This window comes from Argiope bruennichi, chromosome X2, assembly GCF_947563725.1.
Source record: "Argiope bruennichi chromosome X2, qqArgBrue1.1, whole genome shotgun sequence".
Classification (NCBI taxonomy): Eukaryota; Metazoa; Arthropoda; class Arachnida; order Araneae; family Araneidae; genus Argiope; species Argiope bruennichi.
The window spans coordinates 56,954,073-56,975,146 of NC_079163.1; the positions used below are offsets into that span (position 1 = coordinate 56,954,073).

A 21,074-nucleotide genomic window follows, 5' to 3' on the forward strand; every position below is an offset into this window, starting at 1 on the left:
TCTGTATGGGGATCTAGGTGGCCACAGTATTGGACCTCCACTTCCCATCCAATGACTGGGGAGCTTTTCATCAAAAAACCTTTCGCACTTCCAAATTCCTGTATGGTGGTGCCCCAACTGGAAATGATATTGGGTTGCCAAAATTTCCAGCATATCAAGGCAATTGCCTGAGCGGACAGTTACTTCAGAAAAGATAAAAAGCCAAACAATTCGATCGTGCAATAAACCACACCAAACGTGTACTTTAGGGCCGTCTCTTTGTTCCTCCAGTACAGCATACGGATTTTCTAATCCCCATATTCGGGTATTGGTCGATTAACAATAGCTGATGCATGAAACATTGCTTCATCAGAAAACATGACGGGTTGTAGAAAAGTTTCATCCTCCTCCATTTTTTGTAACATTTCTTCCGCAAATGTTCGACGTCGAAGTTTATCATCAGGTTTAACGCGTACAACAATTGAAGTTTATACGCCTAAAACCGTCATCATTTATGCATAGATGATATTGGTATTTGTAATAGCTGTGCCACTCGGCGAATCAATTTACGTGGACTATAACAAACGGATTATTTAATTCGTGAAACGTCATCGCAGCTTCTGCTAGGCCATCATATTTTGATCTTTGCAATGCGCTACCTGTCGTCATAAATCTTTTAGGCCACTTACAAACTGAGGATCTTAAAAGTGGATTTCAATTATAGGCAGTTCGAAATTCACGATGTATTCATATTACAGATTTAAATTTGGTAAGCCATGCTACAACTTGCGCTCATTCCTGCCGTGAAGCAATTTTAAAACGAGAATATCGCAAAACATTGACGTAACGCTATCTAGTTTACATTTCGATAAGAAGAAACTTGAACCTTTTCTTTATGAAACAAAAAACAAAAAAACTGTAAATGAAAATCTTGGTCCCTTTATGTTTAATTCGTTTTTGGAAGGGTAGCTATACTTTTTCGAACACCCTGTACATATTTTTTGAAAAACAGTACTTTGGGATAATTAAATACGAACGTTAAAACAAATTCTGAGGCAATAAAAGTATTTTCTTATTTAAAAAACTTATTTACGAATTTGTAATGTATCTTGAAGTGCATTTAGTTCCATGATAAGGAAGACAGTTGTAAAAATAGCTCCGATGGATGTCGAAAGGACACCAGAAGAATGACCTCCAGCATCAGCGACAAAAATCAAAGATTCTAGTATCTATAGGAATTTTGGCAATAATTCCATTAGAACGCAAGTTATACTGATCCTTCAAGAACCTTCTTTGCCCTATTACAGAAACTATAAAAAAACAAGGAGACGGATTTGGAGTTAGTAAGTAGAGTTAATCGACGACTTGTCTGCAGAGTAGTCAGTCGTTAAGTCGATAATGAGTCGAGCATCGAGTCAAGAATGAATCAGCGATTGGCTTAGCTCGAGAAAACTACGGAGATTATAGACAATACAGAGGCGTGAATAGTCATACGAAGATTCTCTTCAGTGGAGTTCTCTCTCAGCGCTTTGTGATGTTACGGTGTTTACAACAGATTTCCTGCTTGTGTGAATGCTGTTTATTGTAAATGTTAGATTATGCCTTATTGTCTGTGTGTTCGTATTGGATAAACGTCATTATTTGGTATTGAGTCTACTGGACTGTTCTACCGTGCACCCAATGCTCCGGATTCCCAAACCGGACTCTTTGGTTTTCAGATTTTGAATTTTCTGAAATAATATTCTCTTCAATCAGTTCGTTATTATGATCAGAAGTCAAAACAAGTATTCCCAATTACTCCATCTTCTCTGAGGTAATAGAGAAACATCAACTCAAACGAAAAAGTGCAAACTTCGTTCCTAACAACCCTAACTGATTTCATTTGGAGAAAGTTATAAAAATGCTATTTGTCCATTACAAGTCAAAAATAATATATTTATAATCAGTAATATAATAATAATAAAGGAATAATGCCATAATTCATACTTAGAAAAAATTTATAGGAGTGATGAAAAAATTGTATAAAAATAAGAAATAAAAACAGAATTCAGAATTTCCAATATTGGCGATATGGAGATAATTTTTTACATAATTCTTTTTACAGCTGTTACCTCCTTAAGTTCTCAGATACTACAAGGAATGATTGGATCTATAAATTTGATGAATATTAGACTCTATACCTAACTGGGATAGTGTTGTAGAATTAATAACTAATCTGATATAACAAAATGAATTTAATTTGATCAAAATTAATTCTAAAATTAAATTTATTTTGGGACATAACACATTTCTAGAGAACAAAACGAATTTTATATAATTTCCGCATCATTTAGGTACATTTTGTCTCCAACATTATTTACTAATTTTTCAAATGACTTTTTTTAAGAGAAGTATTTTGAATTAATTTTTCACTCTCTATAGATATCTTCTTCAAATAACAGAAGGGAATTTAATTCTTAATAACTTGAATAAAATTTTAATACACATCTATTTCAAACTCTTTGCAGTTTTTAGAATATATTTATTAAAGCTAACATTTGTTCACCAATCGTAAAATATATTTCTCTAAAATAACAAAATCTTTTAATTGCTCTTCATGGAAATGATCAATGTAGCAAATTGAAATTTTTAAATAATCATAACAGTTAATCTGAAGTTTCTGATAATTATAAAAAGATATTATATTGTAAGACATTTACATTCATGTCGCTTAGTCTGAACTGTAAAAAAAATCTAAAGACTGCAATTCAAAATAAACCTTTCATACTGACTTCATAGCATTAGATAGCAGCATGTCTAATTAAAGTTTGCATTCTTAAAAATTTAAGGATTTAAGTAGGTCTTTATTAAGAAAGATTTATTTAAGTTCATTTTTGCATTCTAAATTATTGCAAAATTAATTTGCAACAAATTTGCATCCTCAATCCCATACTTTTATTAGCATTATTAAATGAAAAAAAATATTTACGTAGATGATTAATTCGACTTAAACAATTTTTTTTGAAAGATTCTAATGCAAAATAATTAGAGAGTAAAAAGTTTAACTTAAAGTAAAAGCTATGTTATACAACTTGAATTTCAGTCGTTAAAAACAAAAAGGGTAAGTTTTAAATCACTGTATGAAGCATAAAACTATAAAAGCATAAATAAAAAACCGAATATTGAATAACATAAAACAATTATATTATGTAATATTAGTAAATTATATCATTCAATACTGTGCAATATTAAACAATTCTTGCAATAAAGTTTTATATTATACAATACCTTATAACATTATACAGTACTACGTAATATCATTCAGTACAGCGTAATATTACATAACACTGTGTCATGTTGTACAATGTTAATCAATATAGTACAATATTATAAAATACTTTATATTATTTGATATTGTACAATATTCTTCAATACAATTAATATCTTTATTCAATAATGTATAATATCACGCAGCATTGTATAACATTACATAATCTCATGAAAAAGATATTTTATAATACAAAATTTTATTACAAAATACCCAAAGTAGCACATAATATCGTGCAATATAATAAAATTTGTAAAAGCAATAGATATAACGTTTTCCCCAAAACTGAAACAATTTAAAATGTAAAAATGTTATAATATTATGCAACATTTTTTTCATGACATTGAGCAATGTTATACAGCACTGTATAATATTACACATCCTTAAAAATATCATGCTATATTACACATCTAAGTTTTATTTATTAGGAAACAAAAAATTAAATTTCAATAACTCATGCAGAGCATCTCTTGAAAATACAATGCAGAGTTCTTTTTAAACCTCTAAATATATCACTTACAACTTACTTAGTTTGGAGCCTTGTGATTGGTTGATCAGCAGTCAAGCAGTATTACATGAACTAGTGAGACTTTAAACAATAGTATAATATGGCAACCAAGTATCACTTAAGGAGTTCTATTTCATACGAAGTAGTGTGTAATTACTAAATAATTCTGAAAAGCCATTCTAATCAAATTAATTCTTCAAATTCCTTGTTAGAATGAAACTTAAGAAATATTTTCGCTTGCAACAAAGATTTGTTATTGGTAAAAATTAAGAAAGTGTGTTCAAAAGTAAATACTTTTGAAAGTAAGAGAAAGTTTTTCGAAACCACCTGCAATTTTTTTTATTTACGAACACAAAAAATTCAGCATTAATTAAAAGATTAATCAGTTCTCTGTAAAACGTGGGTTACTCATTGTATCTACATGGGTTATAATTGTATTATGGGTTACTCATTCGATCTCTCCTAACAGTTTACACACAATTTTGTTCACTATTTTCCAAAAAAGATATTCAAGAACATTGAAAGTTTTGTCTAAATTGCACCTGAGCCTGAATCCTAATTTCATTCAATGAATTACAATTGAAATAGCAAGCAAACGCCATGAAAATAGATCTTTCATTATTCAGAAATAATAATTTTAGTGTTAAGATTAATGACTTGCACATGCAGAGATAAAATTTACTCGTTTTCTTCTTTCTGTACTTTGCATTTCTCTATCGGTGAACGATATTTCTAATACCGTTAGCCCTCATCCATTTAAAGCTTAAGAAATGGTAGACCACTTTATTAGAAAAATATTAATAAATTGGTGCATTTCAATCATTAGTAAAACAGTTTTCATCCATGCTTTAATGACTCCATTGTGTTCTATACACGTACTTTTTAACAATGAGTTTTAGAATGTGAAGAGATAGACATAGGATATATGTGTGTCACAAACGTGAAAAAGAGAATTTACTCTAAATGTTCATTAATTTATTCTATATAATTTTACAGCTTCAGATACAAATAAAAATTTGTATAACTGGAGTATTAATTATTACATATATAATTAAAGGGATAATTGTTTCTTAAACAGAAACCAGCTAAAAAATCGAAAATTATAATAGAACCTTTTAAATTAAATTAATTTCATACATAAAAAATTACTTTTAAATGATAAATATACGAGCAAAATACTTAATACGAGAATACATAAATTCATTTAACAAAATATTCAGTCAAGTATTATTATTTTTTAAGATAATAATAAAAAAAAATTTTTTATTTTAGTATTAGAGATTTAAAATTTTATTAGATAACGAATAAATTTAGAATAAAGAAATTTGATTTCTAAGAATAACTTTTAATGCAGTTTTATAATTTGGTGGGAAAACGGGAATTATAATATGTATTCTTTTAATATGGGTCCTTTATGAAATTTTTTGATAAAAATATTGAAACTTTATATCTTTACATTTAAAACCTTTTATACAACTATAAGTTGTAAGAAGCCAGAATACAAAACCTAGCGGATTGTAATCCCTCCCACATAACTGCATATCTGCAAAGTTTTCAAAGCAGAATTTTAACACCAAAATTAAAAATTGTAAATGCAAGACATATTAGAATTTTCAAAAAATTATTATATAATTTTCTTTAATTGATACTAGATGTGAGTTTTTAATTTGAAAATGAAAGAGTAAAAATGAAAGTTTTCAAAATCGTTTGTTTTTTTTTTCAAACAAAAATAACATTCCGAAATAGATGTAACCAAATAGAAGCTTTGTCTATCATGTAAATGACGCCAAATACCTTAATTAAGAGTCATATTTTGCAAGAATGAGTCATTTTATTTATTAAGAACGTAAATCTTAAAAGTTTTTCTAACACAGAGAGGTAAAAAAATTAATCTGTTTTTTTTAATGCAAACGTAACAATATTTTTTGTTAATAGAATAAAAATACTTTTAAATCCTATAATCAAATAAAGAAAAAATTGTTACCTGGATTAAAAAGTACAATAGCTCGCAGGCATCCAAGTTCAGTTTTATCCATTTTCATTTCTCGCATTTTTGCTACTAACTCGCAGAGTACCCTCTCGAAAATTGTGCCAACGCCAGCACTGTGTGCGCTATTTCGATGAACTACAAGTCCAGTCGCTAAAACAATACCATCTTTAACGGCGACAGATCGATGAGAGAATGCAGCAATCAAAAGTTCATTCCAGCCTTAAAAGAAACATATTTTCTCAGAATAATACTTTGAACATCCTTTACTTTAAGGAATAACTATATCATAATATATACATCCCGTTTGTATGCAAATACTGCATACTTGGAGTCGCATCTTGTACATAGACAATATTGTGAGATATCTTGAAGTCAATATAGACTTAATATGTAATAAACTCCTTAAATCCTTGTTTAAAGCAATCGACCTTTTAGTTAGAAAATCTTTTTTACAGTCATAAAAACTTCCTTAAAGTCATGAATCAGCATTAAAAATTTACAACTAAAAGCTCGCTTAGTTTCAAATTTTAGAACTGGAATCATTTGCTGAATAGAAGAAGAGATTCTTCTAAAAATAAAGTGACAAATGTTTCTATTAGAAAGTTAATTTACATATATTAAACCACAAGGAAGTTGGCTATATATGAAAAGAAGCACCCACGTTGATATTTAAAGGGTACAAAGACTACAGCATTTTAATATAACACGAATTTCATGATGGGAAATTAAAATAAAACAGAAAGTCAGAACCCATAGCTCATACTTCTCAGAATGGTTGCACCCACACAATATTAATCGAACTTTGATTACTTTTTCATTAAGTAATTAAACTTAGATAACAGCCACCCATCTTCATGCAATTGATACATTAGTAAAGCATTTATTATAAAAGATGGCTATTAATTAATATTCACCAATACAAAAATATATTTTTGTTTATGGAATCACTTTTGCTTAGACTACTTGTCTATATGAAGTTAAAAAGGGGTCAGTCTTCTTAAATAAAAAAAAAATGACAGTGATTTCAACAATGAATCTCACAAAAAAATAGTAATGAACAATATGCTAAACATTTTGTAAAATAACTTCGGATTTACAAAAGAAATACATCCATCAGCCTGAAAATTAAGATACATTGAGGATTCTTACCAGCTTTCAATAACACCATTTGATCTTCAAGAGGAAGCTCCGTAAAGTGTGGTATGTGCTTAGCCCATTCCACCAGTTGATAAAGCTGCTTATCTGCTGCTTGGCATATGTTAATCACAGAATCTTTTTGAGGAGATACAGGACACTCTTGTTTTACAAACCACTAAAACAAAAAGAACATGATTTATTTTTGCATACACTATAACAAGGAGATATTTTCATTTTTAATAGTAACTCTCCCATGTACAATAAACAGCTCCTTTTTTAAACCTCTAGAAGAGAGCGAAGGGTTTTATGATCGTTGCCACGTTTGGGTAAAGAATTTCAGAATGATGCATAGCAGGAAAATTTGAGGAATTCTCTACATTGATGGCGGCCGCATTGTGCTTTGAGACCCAAGACAGGTTTCAAAATTTACTCGACATACATCGCAATGCTTAACCGAATTTTTTAAATTGCAAATAAAATTTTTTTTCTCCCTCATTTTTTTATTTAAAAAGAAAGGAAACGAACGAATGAAAATAGTCAAACGAAATGTAGTGGAAAATGAGCACTGGAGGAACACAAGGAGTAAAAAAAGTAAAATCAATAAATAATTTCAAAAGCAGAGATATTCAGAATGCTTCGACGATATAAAATGATAAGGAGATAAAAAACGATACATCTAAGACACATTTTTTAAATGAACTGTTATATGATTAGTACCGAGAGTTATGTCACCAATCCTTATGTTCCCAGACAATGAACTTCATACTTTTTCTTGGAGCATTTCAAGGTGAAATTTCAATTCGCGGAATATCAGATAGAATGTCTATAAAATGGAACAATTTTCGCTTTGAAAATAGATATTTATCACTGAGTACTTAAAACAAAATTCTGTTCCATCAGTAGCTTTCCAAATACAATAAAGTCAATTCAGTCCGGGTTGAAGGAGACGTTTGTAGCTTTTTTCTATACTGTCAAGTTATACTGAGTATAACGTGACTTTTTCATATCATTTCTAATATAGCTGGATGGCCACTTGTTCAAAATACAACGAAATAATAACATTTCTTTGGCGACACGTCAATTGTAACTAGTGTTTGCCATTTGCTTTTACAAGAACATCATTTTTTGAAAAATAAATATTTATTTTCATATCGGTGAGTTATGGAAATGTATATTGTCCAAAATAGACACGATTTTAATACAAATAACGCAGCAAAGACTCTAAATTTATGTGTTAAAAAAGCTTTCTGTCAGAAAACATGTGAAATTTCACTGATGAACCGAAGAAAATTATTCCGGGTTGTTTCAATATATGTAAACGTAATAAATACTTCTTTTCATTCAAGTTTTTACTTCAATCGTTAATGTGTTTTAAAGAAAATTAATGTTTTAGGAATGGTGAAACATGGCTAAATAAGAATTCGAAATGCATATTTTCATTTACAATACATATAAATAATACTTAAAGTGTATTTTCAAGGCACATCTTTTAACATAATCAAAAATTCTTAATGAGTTTAGCAATAAACATTAGTAAAACAATCTTAAATTAAAAAAGTGCTTGGAGTAGATGAAAAATAAAAGATATGTTTAATTATTTTATAATTAGAACATGAATAATACAATGCTATTGATTTTCATGTTCAAGTTTTCAACAACGACATCAATTTTTAGACTTTCTTTCATACTGAATCTGTTTCTATTAAAAGAATATTTAATAAAAGCAATGAATTTACAGAAATGTTTTTAAATTATTGCTTCATTTTTTTAAGAAGCATTTTGTCAAAATGTAGTGACAATGAATTATCCACATGTAATGAGTTGTTTCAGTATTTTATTCACTAACGTTTAACTCATTCGCATATTTAACACTCTAAAAGTTCGGACTTAATACAGAATTTTGATTTTGTACTTTTTCAAAAATCAAAGATCTCGCAAATCATTTCAACAACTGCAATAGGCTCCCATTTGTTCCAAACAAAAGTTCTCTTAAACTATAAGCGGATTAGTCTGTTTATGTATCGACGTTTTTCTCGCACCATCCCATTTATTTCATATTATATATATAATGCAAATACATATTTTTAAAGCAGTTTCGCGGTCAAATAGAAGACACTTATGAATTTTTAAACTTCGCTTTATTCCCTCCCGGGGGCATAGTTGCAAGTAGATTCTTTTATTAACCCGGCAGTTAATATTTTTTTATTTGCTTGCTTATTTCAATTTCGTCGGTAGTAGAGATTCTATAAGTCCTTTGTGAAACTGATAGATCAGATGTTAAAATTATTCTAGGGGGTTCCATTCTTATTCTACCAGCATCATATTTATTTTTTGCAAACACATAAGACAAGAGATAACATAGGTTCAGATAGTTTGTTTATAATCAGAGGCGGAAAAATTTCCTTTGATGTATTCACTACCTTGACCTTCTTATCACCAGTGTTATTATTTTCAACAATATGTAAAGGCATTGGATTATTATTGGTATGCAAGTTTTGCAATAATTTTTTCATTTTGAAATATTTTATTTTTATCATTATAATTTATATAAATTACAATCTGGAAGGCCTAAGATTATGTATGGTAAAGGATTGTTCATGATACATAATTTTTCTTTATTTGACCAATTTTTAAATAAATGTCACAAATTTGGGTTATTTGGAACATTCCATGAGCTTGTTTGACTCTAATTGGCTTTAAATTTTCTCTAGTCAAATTATCTTTTCACAATATCTGCAGATATAATAGAAAGTGTGGATCCTGTGTCAATAATAATATTTACATTGGTATAAGGGTTAGATCCATTACCCAAGTTAGCTAGTATTGGTAAAGTTGAGATGTGTCCAGACAATAATTGTAACTGCACTGGGCCAGGGACCTCATTAGAAGAATTTTGTCTCATTTCAGGATTTTGAAAACAGCCATGAAAGACTATAAATGTAAGCATTATTTTACGTGAAGCAGAATGCAGTTTGAAGACAGTGAATATACTTTTAATTTCGTGACGTCGTTTTATTTCATTTTGAAGAAGCAGGCATATGTACAAGCGATGAGCCCACAGAACGACACAGAAAAGGAATGAGGAAAAAGCTATAGGACATTTTATCCCTGGTCTTATATAACCTATGATTTTCAGAGGGAAAATATTTCTTTACAGTGCTAATATATTACGAGATTTCAAAAGGGATTTTCGTTACACACGCGGAGAAGGTAGGGGAAACACAGGGAGATTTTAAAAAAGAATTTGCCTCATCAGTGGTATTTTGCCTCTTCACGCGGAGTGTGGGAAAGTTAGACTTTTAGCTGATTCGGCAATTTAACAAAGCTTCTCTTGAATTAATTAAGTAGAGACAGTGGAATTGGATCACGAAATAAGAGAATGAACTTACTATGGGCTAAATTAAGATAAAAGCTTGGAAATTAATTAAATTGAAATTAAGAGTTTAAAATATCATTATATATATATATGATTAAATAAGCAAAAAAAAAATTACAATATTTTGTTGTTCTTTATTCTTTATTCTAAACTCTTTTATTAAATAATGTAAAAGAATGAAGTGACAGTGATTTCTTTCGATCTTTTAAATCGTATGGACACAACACTATTCAAGCATTCGAATTTTATATTAAATGGGAACAAAATTTAAAAAAATGATAATAAAATTTTTTTTTCTTGAATTAAGTTTCAAAAAATGAAACTTTCCAATTTAATTAGCAGGAATGGTCTTCGCGCAACTTTCCAGTATACTCTCTAATAAAGGCATCTCTCTTCCTCCCCCTTAAAATCGTGGTCATTGGGCTCAAATTTTTATTTTCAGATACACGCATATGAATTTTGTGCTTCATAGTATGGTGAAGAAAATAAAATATGCATTGTGAATGCCTTTCTTTCAACCGATTGCAATCAAAATTTAACACAGAATGCAGTCTTAATATCACGATCACATATCCGCTTTCATTGATCTAAGTCGTTGCGTTTTTAAATTATCGCTGTTACGTGCATGCAAAAGTTCAGATCAACAAGCGATCAACTCTTTGACGGATTTAATTCAAAAACCGATAAGTATCTAAATTTAGATGCTAAATTTGTATACCGTTTTTTTTTTATTCTATAGCTATTTACTGCCTATCGTGCTCACTTGTACTCGACAGCCAAACTTCATTCAAAAGAATGATATAAGATATATATATATATATTGATAGAAATCTACAAATTTGTTGTAAAGACCACACAATCAAATTTCAGTTTGTTTAGCTCAAGACATTTTTGAGCTATTGTGTCACAGACTTAGAGACAGACATAATTTAAAAACTTTGCTTTATGGAACTCGGGGAAGCCTGAAATGTTCAGATTTGTCAAAAACTCAAGTTGAGTTTTTTGACGATTACAATACTTTCTTTTTGTATACTACGTTATACTAGAAAATAAAAACCGCTCGAGTTCATAAATCACTAAAAATTTTTTTTATGAATTATAATAAATTTTATTATAAACAGACGACTATTATGGGAAATTTTTATATTCTTTCTGAGCTTCGAACTGAAATAAACATTGTCAGACTTCTATAACCCAAATGTCATATTCTGTAATCTAGCATATTTTCTGATAAAGAAATATTAATTACAAATAACAAAAAAATTTAAATACGGTAATAAAAGAAATAAAAACTGAATTTAAAATTTTACAATAAATACAGATACTGAAAGACATTAAAATATCAAAATGTCACTTTTCTTGCTTCTATTTAGAAAAACTTGTATGTAACTCTTTGATAATATCATTTTTAATAAATAAACGAAACAATTAACTCATACTATTCCGCAAATAGATCTTGACTTTTTTAGAACAGAAAAAACAGTTTCTCTCAACTTGCATTATAGATTCAGTATGGCTCTAAGTTAGACTTCAATTTGTGGAAAACTAAACAAACAAAAAAAAAATTATTTATATATTTTATTACTATTTATAACTTACTGAATTTAGAATATTTTCATTAATTTAGAAAAAAATATAATAATATAATTCTAGTTAATTTAAATAATCTGACATTATTAAAATGGAAGTAATCGCCTTGAGCAACGATGGTACTTTTGAGGGAGAAAAAATAAAATGCCCTCATTACTGATTACTCTAATTCAAGCAGAAAAGAAAAATCGCACTATAGTATCTGGAATTCTAAGATGGATATAAATTATTAATTCAAAATTAATCCTTTTAATTGAATAGACAAAAGACTGATATATAATCTTAAAACATACTAACCGCTTTCGGCGACCAACTGTTCACCCTTCATATTAAAAAAGTATAGTTTAGCCATTTCAATTACCTTTAATTAACTGCATTTTACCAAGACAAATGAAATATTTTAAATCATTCTTGTACAATAAACATAGAGAATATTGACTGATCGGCTATGCATGCAAAGAGACGAAATTAATTCGCAAATAAAACTAACATAATCTGTCTCCGTTATACTTTAATTTTGTAAGGCGGACAGGCGATCTATATGACTTGATCTCATGATCTAGAGATCATGAGCTTCCTGTGAAATTGAAATTAGCGAAATCTAATGATGGAGGCTGGGTAACTGGTCAAATGTTTTCCTTATTATTTTAACTACAAATTGTTAATTTAATAATACAGTTTTTCTTTTTGTTTTTCATATATATTTCTTAGAAACTCCCTGAATATCACAGCTTACGAAATTATTTATACCCCCCCCTTTTTTTTTGTACTCCATATTCCCGTCAGTACTTATTCTCTCCAATATTTCATTTAGCTATTTTTTAGACATTCATTTTTTTTAAAGAAAAAGTAAATTGAGAAAATTCTATGAATCAGACCTAAGGGAAGACTGTGGACAAAAACATTTTCTGGCTGCTTAACACTGATATTCGTCAAAATAAGATTTTGAACCCTCTTGTGGATCTCGAGGCACGAGGCAACCGCCTCCACCGCCTGTGCGAAAAACCGCCATAGCGAATAAGTCAATAATGATTAATACTGCGATTAAGTCGAGGGATTTGATAATGATTAATATTGTGAAAAAAGGACAAAAGTAATTCTTGAATCCAGATATGTAAAACTAGAGAAGGAGTATAGAATAGCTTTTATGCCGAATAAATAGAACGACTGCTGCTGCTAGTTTTTATACTTCAATATATTATAATACTAGAGATGGGTAGTTTAATTCAATGCCTACCTGAATAACAAAAAGCTACTTTTGTATATATTCAATAGTGTATATATGTCACTATAAATAAATATGTAAAGGTATTTATATCAAGATAAATAATTTATTTGTCATTTAAAAAATGAGAGTTTATTAACTATAATTGTTATTTTATAGTTTTTAGCTGAGAGTTAAATGTTAAATTAATATTAACAATAAAAATCTAAATTAAATAATTAAATTCGACAGAGGAAATGTTTACTTTTATGGGAAGAAACGGTAATTTTTCTAGATAAACCCTATTGAAATGGTCCCTCAAAATGCAAATGAGCTTCCTCTCCATACATTCAAAAGTAAAATCTCCTGTTTGGATATTTGAGCAATGAAGGAACAATGTTTCAGGAAATGATTCTAAGTGGATATTTACTCATATGTGATCTATTGTTTCTTGATTTTCTGAGGAACAGAAAGAAGATAGGCCAGGGGGAGCCTTCAGAATGTTGTGAGTACTGAAAGATATCTTAAAGAACTAGATTGATTTTCAAAAGACGCAAACTTTCTCCTTTCCTTCTATGAATTAAAGGTTAGAAAATCAATCCATACTGTTCCAAACAAAAGACATTCAAAACAGCTATTTATTCAACTGCCTTGTTTTCTGACCAATATAGATGCACAATAGTAACTGCATTATTCAGTAGATATATGGCAGCTACATGTACAGGAGATAATGTGCAGGGGAAATAGATACAGCAAACAAGCAAATACAAAAACCAAAAATACAGAAATTTAAAATGCCATTTTACAAAATAATAATAAATAAATTGATAAAATAAAAACATTTTAGATAGTTAATGCAAAGTGCACTAAATTATGTTATCTAATTGCCAGTTTTATAAAATTCGTTTTGCCTTCTGAAACATCAAAATGGGAACGATTTATTGAAAAAAAATTAAAAATTGCATTAATTTTTACTTTCGATAAAATTCACATCGAAAGTTGTGAATTTTAAGTGAAACCAATCATTTTATGAGGTTTCATGTGAAACCTCATAAAATGATTGGTTTTTATTTCAGGTTAACTTTACAAAATGTATCACTTTCTCGGAACTGAATTCCTTTTGTGCGAAAGGGCAGTGAGTATAAAAAGTAAATGATCACAGAATAAAAAAACTAAGCACAATTTCATTTTTGAAATATTGCCAGTTTAATACAGGCATATTCTTAGATACTTCAAAGCACAAGAATATGTCTTACAAATAAATCAGTCTGTAATATAATTCTTAGATTAAAGACCAACAAAGAAATGGATAACAAAATGGATTAAGCTGTTTTTCTGCAATTAAGATTGCAAACTTAGTAAGTAAAATAGTTTCTTACTTTTAAGGCTACTTTTCTGTAAAATCTGTGGCATGTGAACTTCGATCACAAACAATAAAATCTCCCTCTTTCCCACTAAATCTTCCGATTAATTGAAATTTTTCTACGTGAATCATTCTTGTACATAAACTAGCAAATTGGATTGCTATAAGCACTTCTAAAATATGTATATATTGTGAAGAATTATGTATTCAGAATTCTTTACAAGAAAAATATGGCATTTTCTATCCTGTTCTAATCTATCAATACTCATAATGTTCTAAAAACTAATGTATTGAAGAATATTGTAGTGATTTCAACTATGATAAACGTCTGGCTACTTTTTGAACATATCTATGATCATTTGACGAATTATGCACAAATGAATCATTCCCAACTGTAAAATTTTCATTATTTTAAATGGTTTCTATTTAACATATACCACAGAAATTGATCAACTGTCATGTGTCACAAATTCCATAAAAATCATCAAATAATTGATTACTGGATGAAATCAACTTAATCTTTTTATTTATTGCTTAACTTGGTTTATTTAACACTTAATATCAAAGCATTAAAAAACAAAAGCTTACTTTGTAGCCATGGTGTCTTCATTCACAGTGAAGTCCTACACGGTGTATTGATGATTTTTGCATACTTAAATTATGCCATTTTTAATTAAGTTTAAATGTTTAATAATTGGTAAATAAAAAGCAGAACTTTGACTTGATGTAAGTTATAAAAAAACATTCTAATAACGAAATGACTTACTTTTAATTTATAGAATTAATTTTAAAATAAATTTTTCTAATTATTTTTCTATGTCTTTCACTCTCTATTATAAAGTCTTAAATGATTGCAGTTGAATATTAAAAAAAAAAAAAAAAAAAGCAATTCAGAATTTCAAGTAGAAATAAATGCATATGTAGGAATATTTATCAATATATACATAAAAGGCAATATTTGTTTGTGTGTGTCCTCTATAGACTAAAAATCTACTGGCGAGATTTTATTCAAATACTGCATACACATGTATTGAGGCAAGCAGATGTATCCAGGAGTTTCGCGATAATTAACCAAATTGTTATTCTGTCAGGTGTTTCAAAAACTATCGATAAAATCATTTAGAATTTTTTTTTAATAATTAAGTTTAGCTACAATAATATACTGCAAGACAGGTCAACAACTACAGCAACAAACATATCATTCCCCCAAATGGAATAGTTCTGAAAGGATTCTAGGACTCTTTGAAAGTTATTGTATTTTGGCTTTAAATACCAATATTCAATAAGATAAAAAATAAAAATCTATTTTCAACTTAATTTCCTTTTTTTCCCATCCTCATTCTGAGATGGCGTACTTGACATTCGACGCCAGAAAAAAAATGACCTGGTTCGGTCTCGAAAAAGTAAGGTTTGGCGATGTACTTCTCTCGGTGCTAATTATTATTTCAATTTAATAAGATCATGAGGTTTTGATTTCTCATTTCCATTCTCTTTCTCATACTCTAGAACTTCCTAAATATCATTGATTTTGAAATTATTTATTGATATTTTTTTTCGTATAGTTATAAAATTACGCACAATAGATAGTACATAATGTAGATAGTAACAGAAATGGAAAATGAAACCTCTGCAAGACTGTGATGAAAGTCAAAACAAATTAGAATGAAGTTAAAGTAATGTAAGTGTTTGAATAAGACAAAAAAAAAAATGTAAATATGAAAAATGAAAATTAAAAAGCTGTGTTACTCATATTTTTCTAATTTTAAATAAAATTTCCAACAATGACGAAGCAAATTTTTATAAATCTGAACTTATTATTTGCACCGACATTGAGTGAACTCATCAGTTGGAGACTTATTTCATTTGAGATTCAGTTGCTTTTAGATGGGAGAGGCTTTCCCCCCTATTTTGAGAAATAAAGTAAGTGATTTGATTCACTGTGCATGGCGTGTAACATATTCTGTTACACCTTCTTCAAGTTTTTGTTTTTGCAAATTCAAACATGATTACTGCAAACTTAGTCATACAGCAAATATTGTTTAGATGAATAGTTAAATGTTTCTATTTCTTTCAGTACAACTGAAAATTAAGTGGAATTTCTTAAAAATGATTTTAAAGTCACAACTTTTTTTAAAAAAGATACAATTCTTTTTGATTTGTAGAGAAAAAATTTTTTAGAATGAATCTCCGATGCTAAGAAAAATAATCCACTTTCTATAAATCCATGATGTATACTTTAATGTAGTCTTATATACTTTAATGTAATCTGCAAGTTTTGAAGAAAATATATTTAATAAAAGTATTCAGAATTATCACCATTAATACAGCATTTCTTCGCTAGTTAATTTGTGCAATTTCTTTACAGCTGTGCTATGAATTTTGAATACATTTGCAAACTTTTGAGTTCCCAATTTCTTTGATGGAATTGCATATTTGAAGAAACATAAACCAATAATAATTTTCTGTTTTCTATTTAATAAACCAAGATGGATGTAAAATATCGAACTTTGGATTTAACGGACCTATTTACGGCAAAAATGTGGCAGTAAAAGTGTATCATGGAAAATATTTGAAATAAGACCAGAAGCTTGCAGTTGTACTGTATAATATAAATGTTTAATATGGTACACTCATTATATATTTATTTCAAATATTTCCTAACAATAACTTTTTTAAAATATACTAGTCTAAGATTTGGTATGCAGTTCGATATTCATTGTAATTTAATTCAAATACGTTTACATTTTACCATTATTCATTGTTAATATTTCAGTTACTAATTTTAAATACTGAAACAGTCTATGTATCCCTTATCTCAAAAAAAAAAAAAAAAAAAAAAAAAAAAAACAGCATGAAAGAAAAACTAAATAGCTAAATGAATTCTTTTCACACAAAATTTTTCTTTAGATATAAATTTAAATATTATGATAAGCTTCTGTTTAAATCGTTATTCCTCAAGTTTTCATAATTTAAAATCGAAACGGATTTATAATTAAACTGAAAAAATATCTATTTAAATATAGAGGGGAAAAAAAAAGAATTAATCCATCCGTCAAATTTTCCTTTTTGTTTTGAAAGCGAACGCACTCACAACTTAAAGAATGAATCTGCTCCTGATTGTTGGCGAGAAAGTAACCCTAAGACGTATCATTTCGGAATGAGGCTTTCCGGTATTTCCAAGTCTTAGACTCTAGTTTAGCAATAATTGTTCATTTTTCATTAATTATTTCTTTATTAATTTCCTTTTGTCAATGTATTTAATTTTTTACATTACTGGTGCTTTGCTTGGAACAATAATAAAAACACAGAAAAGAGCGTATTATTGTACATGCTTAAGAGAAAAATGCTGCACACGAAAATGGGTAGAGACCGTTTGAGGAAAATTCTTATCAATGTTTATTCCGCTTTTCGGCTGAAAATAAAAGATATTATTTTCATTGATAAATAATTAAATTTATACCCTGAAAAATGTACACATTCTCAACAGACCCTTTCTTTATGGTTTTTGAGTCAAAGGATGCTCTTTTGAAAACTTCAGTAACTATCCGTTATTCACCTAAAGCTTAGAAACTTTCAACATTTCTCGCACAATGCTGCTTTAATTTAACGGAAGTATGATATAATAAAATATATATAATTAATTATAGGAATCATTTTAACATTTTTATAGATTTTGTAGTTATTTCTTGATAATGAATTATACTTTTGAAACTGATGGCCGATAAAGTCAAATCACCCTACAATCCTGCAAACATTTTAAGAGATGTTCTGTAACACGAAAATGATAAACTACACATTGTTTAAATTCTGAAACATGTACACACTGAACAGAAATCCCTGTGATTATTTCAAAAATTCCATAAATATACTTACACTTGCATCTAAGCCTTCGGTCTTAGGTTCCACCCGTAATTCAGCTTCCAGAATACGGTCAATGGACATGTCATTTTGGGAACTACTTGTACTTTCAACTTCATTTTCATTTCGCTCCTTAGTTCTTTGTCGTTCTTCTTGGACAGCTGAAAATCATACATATAAGTTCAAATTCGTCGTTGTTCAAGATTTCATTAAAATCCTACTTAATTTCACACAATCATTGTTCCCTTCTCCCCCTTAATAATAGAGACACAAATTTTTCTACATTTTTCACTGACAAATATTCTTATTCAAAAATAAAATTTTGAAGCTTTTGGAATGTAAGAAATCATGAAATGTGCGGAAAAGAAAGCAAAGCGTAATTTTTATGCACATATCTAACAATTCGTCATTTAGCTCAATATGTAAATGAAGCATCTATAAAATCTGAAAACTTCCAATAATACAGTTTGATAATATAATACTCCTGTGCATATGCACATTCTTGTATTTTCCTCTTTTACGATAAATATGAAGCTGCAATCGTTATTATCTGAAAGCCAAAATTTATGAACGTAAGTGATAAAAATTAAGGTAAATTTTCATTTAACTCGAAAATCAGATGTTTCTGAAAGAGCAGCTTTTAAAAATGTTCCAGACCTTCATGAACTCTGTTCTATGTTCATGAACTCTGCCTATGATGTTGCTTCAAATTCTGAGGAATGAACCAGTGAACTTCATAAAATATAAACTGTTTATGCAGATGCATGACTTCTGAGCATTAAACCTAATCGATTGTTTCAGTAAAAGGATTATTACTTGAAGTATAGTAAAACATGCAACAAAAGCTTACAAAATAATATACCATTTAATATGCAGAGACGGCGATAGAAGTTTATAGATGGGAGGAGAAGCACAGTTTTACTAATTTAGTTTCGAAATATCTCAAAATTAATTCTACATTTAGTTAAAGCCCTTCCAGTATTAATTAGTACATTAAAATTCTTCACCCACTTATTTTTTTATTATTTAAATACCGGTCCTAATTTTTTTCTTATTGTTAAAAATTTGCTAGGTTATTTTTATTAAATTACTTTTTCTTTTACTGACCATCAAAAGATGGCTAATATTTGAGTTCATTTTTAATGAGATTCTTTAAAAATTTAATCCCACAATTCTTGAAAAGAAAACGTTTTATGACATTCTAAATTTTAGTGTGAGTATTATATATATATCGAAACAGAAGGTTGGAACACTAAATCACCTTAACTGGAATCATGGAAATACTTAATCGGACTTAACGAAGTATACGTTTTTTACTACTTTGAATTTGGTTCAAATTTAACAAGACAATTAATCTTCTGAATCTTTTTAATGCTTATAAAATATTTCAATAATAACAAAAGTGAATTAATCGAACATGGCTATAGTAATTTTTAAATGCCTAATCTTGGATTAAGGAAATAACATCCCTCATATGCAAAATAATACTCAATAAAATAAAATAACTAAATTTAAAATTTCGCAAAAAGTTTTCTTGAAAGTGAACAATATTTCTTCAATATATATTTATATGAAAAGAATTAATGCATGCCACTGTCTACAGAAGAAAAAACATGAAAAAGATAAACTGTATGTTATTTTTATATACATACGATTCAGCCTTCGGCAATACGATCTTCCAATTAAGAAACAGGAAAAAAATATTTGAAAGCGACACCCTCAAGAATATTAGAGCTTCAACAGTCTTCAAGCAAGGAATTTTCGATGAAATAATTTCCCATGGATTTTTCCTTTTTGTCACTCTTACTTCTAAGACAAAAGTTACCCGATTTTGTTGTATTAATTCGGGATGCTTTACACTTGTGTGTTTTTTTAGTGTAATTAGTGTGAAAGCATTCTTGATAAACGATGCTCTAAACTTAGTATCGATTGTGTTTGGATGACATGTAATATTAAATGAATGAATGCATGCTTTTATAATGGAAGCTACATAAAATGAATGTAGAAATTAAATTCAGACTGTTTTATAAAGGAAACATTTTAGAAATATAGAATATTTAATTAAAAATATTCGATATTTTCATCAAAAATCGATTTTTTTTTTAGAGTAATCATCTACCTACGAAAATTTTTAAATAAAGACTGCAGCAATGAGCAGGAATTCAGATGAATTTCGAGTTTGAGGTGAATAAGCTCATGTGCAGGAACAAAAAATTTATAACTGTTCCGTCATGTGCAATATAGATCGTGGCAAACATATGAGAAAATTGTTTTTTTTTTTTTAAATGATGGAGAAAATATCTTGTAAATATATATACAAACTTATTCATTTATTTAATGCTTAGTAAGATATGAAAAATGCACATGCGGGAAATAAACTACTTAACATTAGATTCCTCATTTGCTTATTTAAATGTGCATATTCAGATCTAAAAATCAATGAATTTTGTTTAAAAAAACGATAGGATCTTGGATTTTAATTCCCCTATTTTCATTTTTAAGCACATGTTCTTATTGTTAAGTAATTTTCATTCTTGGAGCTACTGCAGGTTAAGAAAAAGTTCTCCCCCCACCCCACCCCAAAAAAAGATTTTTCACAATTGTATGTACTGAGTTTTCTTAATGTGTTATATATGAATATGAAAATTATTCATAAAATATACGAATATTCTATAAATAACTATTTTAATCATCGTTTTATTAAAACTTTATCCAAAATCAATTCAAAATTTTAATGCACTAGCAGTTAATTATATAGTTTT

The 21,074-nt window shown here is 28.5% G+C and overlaps 1 protein-coding gene across 4 annotated transcripts in view; it reads right to left on the reverse strand.

The window, feature by feature from the left end:
• The window catches only part of LOC129960122 (retinoic acid receptor RXR-alpha-B-like), a 179,141-nt gene that overhangs the window by 11,187 nt on the left and 146,880 nt on the right, over positions 1 to 21,074 (reverse strand). For all 4 annotated transcript variants that reach the window (XM_056073264.1, XM_056073262.1, XM_056073263.1 and 1 more), the window contains exons 5-7: positions 18,328 to 18,473; positions 6,934 to 7,096; positions 5,779 to 6,003 (exon numbers count right to left, since the gene is read on the reverse strand). In XM_056073264.1, the coding sequence (XP_055929239.1) occupies positions 5,779 to 6,003; positions 6,934 to 7,096; positions 18,328 to 18,473 (534 nt within the window). The remainder of the gene's footprint in view (positions 1 to 5,778; positions 6,004 to 6,933; positions 7,097 to 18,327; positions 18,474 to 21,074) is intronic.